The 10755-nt window shown below is 38.5% G+C and overlaps 1 protein-coding gene across 1 annotated transcript; it reads left to right on the forward strand.

Annotated features, from left to right (window-relative positions):
• The first annotated feature begins 7947 nt into the window (after positions 1-7947).
• LOC149390541 (uncharacterized) lies at positions 7948-9234 on the forward strand. The gene is made up of 4 exons (XM_089619800.1): positions 7948-8215; positions 8320-8894; positions 8964-9014; positions 9181-9234. The coding sequence occupies exons 1-4, from the start codon at positions 7948-7950 to the stop codon at positions 9232-9234; spliced, it is 948 nt and encodes a 315-aa protein (XP_089475926.1).
• Positions 9235-10755: the final 1521 nt, after the last annotated feature.

Raw genomic sequence — 10755 nt, forward strand, 5'->3', positions numbered from 1 at the left:
AGCATGGTTTGATTTGTGTTGATCGTATCCTAATTGACTCTTATAAAGTAAATCAAGATGAGCCCAATCATATTGGCCCATGGATTCAATTGGGCCCATTCTTATGTCCCTTAGAAAAATAAATCAATATCAAATTATTTAATTTTTCTAATTTTTATCGAAAAAATTAATTAAGTAAATGGCCCATTTCAATGTCCCATTTAAAATAAATCGATATCATAATAATTTATTTTGTAATGTTTTAAATAAAAATCATTAGGGCTCAGCCCATACAATTAATTAAATAAAACATTTAAAAAAACTTAAATTTTTTTTTTCGGTAATTTTTTTTTTAATGAGTGGGCCCGTGGGCCCACTAGGGTTTCCGGGCTGAGGCCCGGGTGAATCCTGTAATCTTGACCTAGGTCAAGTTTAGACTTGAGGCCGCACCGGACCGCCGCCGCCACGAGGACGCGGCCTTGCAAGAAGAGGATGGCCGAAACTTGTCACAAAATTTTGTGACAAGTTTTCTTGTGGCGTAGTCGTTGAGGCTTTCTTCGTCCGTCATGCTTCTTCGTTGTACGTCCATCTCATCTCTCACCGATCGTCGTGATCATGAACGTCGCTCGTCGGATTACAACAATAATAATAATAATAAAAGATTTACAAAAAATCCTATACCCTTTGAATTTCGGGTGTACAAAAAATCTAAAAAAACGAGAATAAAAAAAAATCTACGATCAACCACAAATCACAATTCACATAATCATATATTGAATTGCATGAACTTCATATCAAAATATAAATTCATTCAAACCATGTTAAATTTAATCACATGAACGAATCAATTAATTAAGTAAATCGACTAGCTCTGATACCACTTGACGGGGATGATTCCCCCATATAACCATATAAATGCGGAAAATTGATTAATTACGCTAATCATGAGCTAATAATTCAATGATTATATGACAAGATCTAGATTTACATTAATTAATATTATGAGAGAGCATATAAGTCAAGCAACCGAAATAAGAGTGAACGAGTACTTACATTGATTTTCGGTTCACGAACTGAAAGCTTTCACAATCCGTCTTCGTCTTGAACGTACAAGCTTCCACACGATCCAACAAAGAACTCCTTCTTCAAGGACTCGATGTGATGACACCTTAGTCTTCCGAAACGTAATCTCCGAGATGAATAAGAAAGATGACTGGGCACAGTCTTTATCTCACTAGATCACGAAACTAGGTGTTTCGAGATCTCGCTCTTATTTTACTAAGAATGGAAACGAATTTCCGAGGGGATGAGAAGTAGAAGTGCACGGCCAAGGAGGCTAGGTTGCACGAAATTTTCACTCAAAATTGCTTCAAAAAATTGCTTATTTTTGCCTTCTCATGACCCCCTATTTATAGTAGTAAAAAAGAGATATTCATGGAATCTTCCAGAATATTTTATTTCATTTTATTGTGTTCACACTAGTGGATTAAATCTAGGCCATTGGATCTCATCTAGTGAATCCTACTTTTTCTCTCATCCATCAGATCAATATCTATGGGATATTATTCTTTTATTTAAATAGAGAATAATTTATTTAGTGAGATAATAAAAGAGAATATATTATTCTCCTAAATATTCTCCTAAATACTTTCCTTTAAATAAGGAGAAAATATAAGACAATATCTTATATTTTTCTCTCTCCTTTATTTAAACAATTAAAGAGAAAATATTGGTAAATACCAATATTTATGAAAATCGAATTTGGAGGCACACGGCCTAGGGATTTGCGCAACTTCTAATGCCGAAACCCTAATTCGATTTTTCATGTGTGCAATGCCCAATTGCTTAAAACCCAATTAATCATTTATTTACTTGGTCCAACAATAAACAAATAATTAATAATTGTTTATTTACTTGATCAAACAATAAATAAACAACTCTACCATAAATATTTATTTAATTCTGCGAATACCCGTTTTCCAGAATTAATGCTGTCAATCACAATTACAGCAAGTGAGATTAATAATGATAAACATTATTATACGAAAGTTCTTATCCGCCTTTATCAGAGCCGAATCGGGGACTATGGACCTAGTAATAGAAGCTTAACAAATCCGATGAAAAAGACGAAATAGTCCTTTCTCTTTTGTCCATCGATTCGTCTAATCTTGGTCAAATACTCCACCTTGTAAGCCAAGACTGAACTCTCCTTTATACTAGAATTATATTTACTCATCGTGACGAGTGTCCACTGATATAGTCAGTTCGTGATCAAGATCCTCCACGTTCAACCCGTATCGAGAGAAGTCAATTTTTCCGTTATACTTCTCTTGATACATATCAGCCCTAAGCATTGTTGCTTCCCCAGCGAAAGATTATTTCGAACGTTACTTACTTCGAAAGTGCGCGCAATCTATCGGTTCTGGAATCAACCCTTAGGTGAGAGAACATTAACCTTCTTTCAGGAAGGCTGGATTCCGTATCTGTAAATCACTTCCCACTCGAATTATGCTCTGAGAAAACTCCCAAGACAAAAACTGTGATTAGCATGAATAGCCTTTTAGCGAATGAGTCAAAGAGCTCAGTAACATAACCCAGTGTCCATGATCACTTCAGGATTTAGATCAAGTCTCACTGTGACCATCATAGTGGCCTCGGTTAGTGTGTCGTAACGGTCCTTAAACGACACATCTACACCAAGACCTGTCCGGGTCGTACACTTACCACAAGTGTAGAATGCTCCCACATAGTGATCAGCCTTCGCCCATGTGTTCCACATATATGACTTTAGATATAGTTTTCCAGGCGTATATCAGTCATCGACCATGTTTTAGCACACCGCCCGAACTCAGGTGCCCAGCACGTGACTCAGTTAGATACGGAGGCTATGGAATAATGAATGTTTAATAAATCTTATTAAATAAGAAATAACGCTTTCAATTCAAATAGATAATAAATGTCAAACTTTATTTTATTAATAATTTCAACGAGAATTTACATAAGTATCTTCTCGTGGGCAAGAATTCCTAACAATCTCCCACTTTGACCTAGAGAAGATATGGCATGTATCTAAGGCCCATTCCTCCCACATGTTTCATGAACACATGTTCTTCCTGCAATTTTTTTTTTAATTTTTTTTATGTGTGAAAAGAGAAAAAAAATTCTAAAGGCAAATCAAATAAATCGGAGTTATTCCAAGACATAAGATTTTGCCCAAGGAATCTGATGACGCGTGCCAACCGTGGACAAACCTTCATGGACCAAAACATTTGTCTCGAGCCAACTGTCCAGTGTTTGTACCGTGAGGGCGTCGATGGACAGAGGCTCGGCAATAAGGCGGTGTAGCCTCTTGTCGGCCTCGCTGGTTGCTTGAAGCAAGCTTGTTGGACATAAGACTTGTTTTCCTCTGTAAAACATGTTCACACTCAACGTCGTGTCAAACGTCCAAATATTCTTAAGCCAATCTAACTTGGTAGAAAGTGAAATTATGTCAGTTTTATACGAGCAACCAAGTTTCAGATAAAAGAAATGACGACGAGCTATGCATAGTGAGCTAAATGTATTTTTTTGATTGATTGGCAAAGATGAGCGTGACTTATTATTGTATGAGCCTATTAGACCTCCTATCCCATCTTCCTTTGCTAAGGTAATCATCCACAATGAACCATACTGATTTCGCTCGATTACATTTTCAATACGAAATTGACATTTTTTTGTGGGAAATTGCCTCATCTACTACCAAAACCATAACTTTTTCCAATTTCCCACCAAAATCATAATTTGGACAAAAATACCACTAACTCAAATGTGCAACTACCCATTTACCATCCACTTAAATTTTTCTTACAACCCACACAGACTCTCCATATCCCGCTCATATCTCACTTTAATCCATGATTCTCTCTCTCTCTCTCTCTCTCTCTCCCCCTCTCTCTCTCTCTCTCTCTCTCTTTCTCTCTCTCTCTCTCTCGCTCTCTCTCTATCTCTCTCTCTCTCTCCGTCGGTCTCTAAAACCCTCGGCGTCTCTACCCCCACGACACCCAAATGTCACGCAGAGCCAAACGCCTACGAGACCCAAACGCCCACGAGTTCGTCGTCCAAGACCAGCCTGCGCAGAAGATCGTCGTCCAAGACCAGCTTGCACACAAGGTTTGTCTCGCATTTCTTCATTTCGTGGTTCAAAAAGTTCAAGTTCTATATCATTTTGATAGTTTAAAGAGATTCAAATATTCTGTTTGGTCTGGGTATGTTCACCAGTTAGTATGAAATCGTCAACAGAGTTCATCAATTGTTGACTTCAGATGTCAACAGTGGACGTCAACTGTTGACATCTGAAGTCAACAAATAATTAACAACTCTGCCTATGCTTTTTGTACACAGTGATGACGGCTATTTATTTATTATTCAAGCACAGTGGAACTTGGGTTGAACTTGGTTGTTATCATGAGAATGGATCTTTCGGAATCATGGTGCCGTATGAAGTTAACTTCGCTAGTTTGATGCAAATCTTTACGCGAATTTGGGCAAATCACCATCCACTCATACCATTGGTGTTGCATACGCGATGGCTGGTGCCATGAAACCTGTTGAGATAACCAACGACGCTACGTTAGAAGGTTATTTATATTTGAGGAAGAGGAGAGAAGATGACATAGAGAAATTACAATTGATATTGGAAATAAATGAAATTCCATCCGGGCTCGATTCTCCAGGGGTTGGATCCACTCGCAACAGCCGTGATGGTGGTTGCGTTGGAAACCCGGCTAGAAGAGTTTCCGACATGCCATCCATACCCGAGGAGGGGTGTGGTTCGGTTCCAACTCCTGATTCGGTAATTCGTGGTACGTTCGGATTGGATGACTTAAGGTTGTCAGACTATGGGACACAACGACAACATCAACGACAATGCTCTCCACCACGAAACTCGCCTCCACCTATAAATTCCCGATCACCTCCTCCACCACGAAACTCTCCTCGTCCACCACGCAACTCCCCTCCTCCACCACGATCCCCTCCTCCACCACGCAACTCCCCTCCTCTACCACGCAACTCCCCTCCGTCACCACGATCCCCTCCTCCACCACGCAACTCCCCTCTTCCACCACGCAACTCCCCTCTTCCACCCTCACAAAACTCCCCTCCTTCATCACCGTCTACACCGAATTCACAGAGCGTCCCAAGTTCATCTATTAGGAAAGGCGCAAACATGGATGAGGCTATTATTTTAGATGGTCATTCCCCCGTATTTATGTTGGTGGATCGAGCGCGCATCGGACACGAACGATCGCTCCGATGCGCCTCATTTGAGATGATTCCACCATATAACCATATTAATGCGGAAAAATAATTAATTACGCTGATCATAAGCTAATTAAATTATGGTTATAATTAACAAGATCTAGTTATGTTTAATTAATTTAATTCACGAGAGCATATAAGTCAAGCAACCGATATAGAGAGAAAAACGAATACTTACAGTTTTTGGCTCACGGACTGAAAGCTTTCACAATCCGTCTTCGTCTTGAGTCGTCTTGATGAAGGACTCGAGGATGACACCTTAGTCTTCCGAAACGTAATCTCCGAGGCGAATAAGAAAGATGAGTGGGCACAGTCTTTATCTCACTAGATCACGAAACTAGGTGTTTCGAGATCTCGCTCTTATTTTACTAAGAATGGAAACGAATTTTCCGAGGGGAAGAGAAGTGAAGTGCTCGGCCAAGGTAGGCTAGAGAGCACGAAATTTTCACCAAAAATTGCTTCAAATAATTGCTTATTTTTGCATTCTCATGAACCCCTATTTATAGTAGTAAAAGGAGATATTCATGGAATCTTCCAGAATATTTTATTTTCTTTTATTGTGTTCACACTAGAGGATTTAATCTAGGCCCTTGGATCTCAACAAGTGAATCCTACTTTTTCTCTCATCCATCAGATCAATATCTATGGGATATTTAAATAGAGAATAATTTATTTAGTGAGATAATAAAGGAGAATATATTATTCTCCTAAATTTTCTCCTAAATATTCTCATAAATATTCTCCTAAATACTCTCCTTTAAATAAGGAGAAAATATAGGAAAATATCTTATATTATTCTCTCTCATTTATTTAAACAACTAAAGAGAAAATATTGATAAATACCAATATTATAAAAATCGGTTTTTAGGCACACGGCCAAGGGGATTTGCGCAAACCCTAGTGCCAAAACCCTAAATCCGACTTTCATATTTTTGTGCAAGGCCCAATTGCTTAAAACCCAATTAATTATTTATTTACTTGGTCCAACAATAAACAAATAATTAATAATTATTTATTTACTTGATCAAACAATAAATAAACAATTCTACCATAAATATTTATTTAATTCTGCGAATACCCGTTTTCCAGAATTAATGCTGTCAATCACAATTACAGCAAGTGAGATTAATAATGATAAACATTATTATAAGAAAGTTCTTATCCGCCTTTATCATAGCCGAATCGGGGACTATGGACCTAGTAATAGGAGCTTAACAAATCCGATGAAAAAGACGAAATAGTCCTTTCTCTTTTGTCCATCGATTCGTCTAATCTTGGTCAAATACTCCACCTTGTAAGCCAAGATTGAACTCTCCTTTATACTAGAATTATATTTACTCATCGTGACGAGTGTCCACTGATATAGTCAGTTTGTGATCAAGATCCTCCAGGTTCAACCCGTGTCAAGAGAAGTCAATTTATCCGTTATACTTCTCTTGATACATATCAGCCCTAAGCATTGTTGCTTCCCCAGCGAAAGATTATTTCGAACGTTACTTACTTCGAAAGTGCGCGCAATCTATCGGTTCCGGAATCAACCCTTAGGTGAGAGAACATTAACCTTCTTTCAGGAAGGCTGGATTCCGTATCTGTAAATCACTTCCCACTCGAATTATGCTCTGAGAAAACTCCCAAGACAAAAGCTGTGATTAGCATGAATAGTCTTTTAGCGAATGAGTCAAAGAGCTCAGTAACATAACCCAGTGTCCATGATCACTTCAGGATTTAGATCAAGTCTCACTGTGACCATCATAGTGGCCTCGGTTAGTGTGTCGTAACGGTCCTTAAACGACACATCTATACCAAGACCTGTCCGGGTCGTACACTTACCACAAGTGTAGAATGCTCCTACATAGTGATCAGCCTTCACCCATGTGTTCCACATATATGACTTTAGATATAGTTTTCCAGGCGTATATCAGTCATCGACCATGTTTTAGCACACCGCCCGAACTCAGGTGCCCATCACGTGACTCAGTTTAATACGGAGGCTATGGAAGATAGTTGTTATTGATTCTAATTATTTAGAACTCAACCCACTAATCATATAATGCTAATAAAGTAATCTTATTATCGAATTTAGTAATCATTTATTCATTATCTTCAAGTGGGCAATATTCCTAACAATTTATTGAGCGACATGCATTGTACAAGGATAAAAAGACTTTACGAAAACACTTGATGTTGTTCGCCATAAACAACAACTTCACGTATAAGACAAAGAACTCGAACAAAAACACATTGCATGTTGTTTGTCTGGGAGAGCATTGTAATTGGGCTGTCCGGGCCGTGAGAAAGGCTAACACGCCCATTTTCCAAATTAGAAGGTAAACTCTCTTTATTGAATTATGTATGAAATTGAAATAGTGTAATTAGATCTCTGTTTTTTGACATCTACTGTCATTTTTTGACATCTGTTGTCAATTGTTGACATCTGATGTCAATTGTTGACATCTGGTGTCAATTGTTGACATCTGATGTCAACAATTGACATTAATGTTGAAACTAAGTTTGTTGTAATTTTCATGTTTTAGGTTCGACAACGACCACAGTTGTGCCCTGAACGTAAGACAAGGACGTCACCCGCAAGCAACGAGTACTTTAATAGGAGAGGTTGTGAAACATAAGTGTATTGATCCAAGCGTGGGTATTTGCAAACCGAAAGAGATAATGAACTACATGCAAATGGATTACGGGGTGTCTATGTCTTACAAAAAAGCTTGGCGTTCCAGAGAGCAAGCTCTAAAGTCCATCTACGGCAATTTCATGGAGTCGTACGCATTCTTACCTAAGCTAAGGTACATGATCGAGACTAAGAATCCAGGTTCTTTATTTGACCTCGTCACTGGTGAAGGCGGCGTATTTATTAGTTTTTTCATGTCACTCGGCCCATGGAGAACGGGGTGGAAGTATGTAAGACCCGTGATTATCGTCGATGGTACTTATTTGAAGAACTATTACAAAGGAACGTTGTATACGCCGTGTGGGATGGACGTAAACAAACAAAATTTTCTACTAGCCTACTGTATATTGGTCCTTCAGAGTCTAACGAAACTTGGATTTACTTCTTCGCCAAATTGAAAAATGCAATTGGGGAACGGGAAGAGCAAGTATTTGTATCTGATAGGCACGCTGGCATAATCAATGGCATCAAGACGGTATTTCCGAACTGTGATCATGGTTTTTGCATGTACCATCTTCACGGTAATTTGAAGACTACTTTCAAGGGGATTACGAAGGAGGTGAAGTGGAAATTTTACGGTGCCTCGAAGGCATACACTCATCGGGAATTTGAAAGTTTTATGGTCATGTTGGACGCTGAAAATCCCGAAATACGACGATACTTAGCTAATGATGTCGGGTATCAAAGGTGGGCACGATGCATGTTCAGGAGAAAGAGGTACGGTATCATGACGAACAACAACGCGGAAGCATTGAATGCATTAAATGTAAAAGTCAGACAATTTCCAGTTTCGAAGTTGATGGATTGGCTGAGAGAGAGAAGTATGAAATGGTTTTATGAACGTCGAGACGCTGCGGCAAAAACAAACACGCTCCTGACAAAAGTATACCAAGCCAAAGCAGACAAGTACATTGCGTACGCTATTCGAATGGAGGTAAAGTCTACAATTGTTGTATGTTTCATGTTTTGTACAAGATTTTGATGAAGTTATGTTTTCTACTAGGTGATACCATCTTCAGTCGACGCGTTTGAGGTCGTAGACAGAGAGAGGATTGTATATGCTGTTAATTTAGAAGAGAGGACATGCTCATGTCGGCGATGGCAGGCTCATAATTTTATTTGTCTACACGCAATCGCAGCATGTCGAGTACGTAACCGTCAAGTTGAGAACTACATTTCCGAGTTCTACTCTACGGAGTATTTGCGGGTAACCTACGCAGGTGTACATCATCCTCATGGCGACATTTCGAGTTGGAATATTCCCCCCGAGGTAGAGAATATCAAAGTTCTTCCGCCTCAACACAAAGCACGTGCCGCCGGTAGGCCCAAAAAGAGAAGAATACCCTCTCAAGGTGAGTACATTATTAGGCGCAAGTGTACGCGTTGCGGGTAAATTGGCCACAATCGTCAAACATGCAATAGTGCTACTCCTTTGTCCACGCAATAATTTCAGACTTCTTTGTGATTTCCACCATTTCAGTAGTGACTCTTGTTGATTTCTTAGTTTATTGAGAAATTTATTTGTAATCTCCGACTTGTATGCATATTTTAGACATCTAAAGTCAACAATTGACGGTAACTGTTGACATCAGATGTCAACAATAGACGTCAACTGTTGACGTCTATTGTTGACATCTGATGTCAACAATTGTTTGATGTCAACAGTTGACATCAGATGTCAACAATTGTTTGTGATTTCTTATTGTTCTCCATTAGTTGTGAGGGAACTAAACAATTGATGTCAATTGTTGACATTAGATGTCAATAATTGATGTCAACTGTTGACATCTAGTGGATGAATTTAAATTTAGTTCTTCACTTAGGCATGCAATTCACAACATTACACATATATAAAAGGGACATAGTGTAAATAGACATATTAAGCAGTTTCAAGCATTTAAGTCATACAAAAACCCATACACAAATATAAATATTACGAAGTTTAGACCAATGATGTGGGGAATTCATCGTCAGAGTCATTTCTTGTTGATCCTCATCCTCCTATAATAGAGAAATTCCTCTCTCTGAGTTTTCAGCATAAACAGTCGTGTTTCCTTGGGCACGACTTCCATAAAATCTCATTTTTCCTTCAACTGAGTCTCCCAGTCGTCTCCGATGATTTCTTTCATAACACTTTTGAGACACATGATCGGACCCGATTCAGTTTCACTACAAAAAGTATCCAAGTACCATATGTACTCAGCCTGGCTCATTTGAAACTCCGTGAGTTGTGCATCACCGAGTTCCGATTCGCTTGCCTTATTAACATCAATTGACTACACTTTTAGTAATTGTCTACAATTATAGGTATGAATGTCTACAATCATAAAAAATAATAACCAAAAATCAGCTTTGCTTGGCATCAAAATGTACCTCATTTTTAGAACATTTTCTCTTTCGAGGCTCGAAGTCGTCATAGCTTGTCACCGGAGATTCAATGAAGTGTTTTTCTGACATTTCTGCATATTTTTGACAATATTAGAGTCAACAGAGTTCATCAGTTGTTGACATTAGATGTCAACAGTTGACGTCCATTGTTGACATCTAATGTCAACAACTGATGAGAGAAATTGACATCTGACCTCTACAGAGTTTTCTCTCATCAGTTGTTGACATTAGATGTCAACAGTGGACGTCAACTGTTGACATCTAATGTCAACAACTGATGAACTCTGTAGAGTTTAGATGTCAATTTCTCTCATCAGTTGTTGACATTAGATGTCAACAGTGGACGTCAACTGTTGACATCTAATGTCAACAACTGATGAACTCTGTAGAGTTTAGACGTCAATTTA

The sequence above is a fragment of the Urtica dioica genome, chromosome 7 (genome assembly GCF_054948205.1).
Source record: "Urtica dioica subsp. dioica isolate 48M chromosome 7, U.dioica_male_clone48M_v1_H2, whole genome shotgun sequence".
In the NCBI taxonomy this organism is placed as follows: Eukaryota; Viridiplantae; Streptophyta; class Magnoliopsida; order Rosales; family Urticaceae; genus Urtica; species Urtica dioica.

Excerpts from the sequence above, each read along its gene's own strand:
- LOC149390541 (XM_089619800.1), top strand. The coding sequence starts at position 7,948 with ATGAACTACATGCAAATGGATTACGGGGTGTCTATGTCTTACAAAAAA. Across the intron at positions 8,216-8,319 it reads ACCCGTGATTATCGTCGATG|AGTCTAACGAAACTTGGATT; the intron begins GTACTTATTTGA and ends TTGGTCCTTCAG. Across the intron at positions 9,015-9,180 it reads TCGTAGACAGAGAGAGGATT|GTGTACATCATCCTCATGGC; the intron begins GTATATGCTGTT and ends TAACCTACGCAG.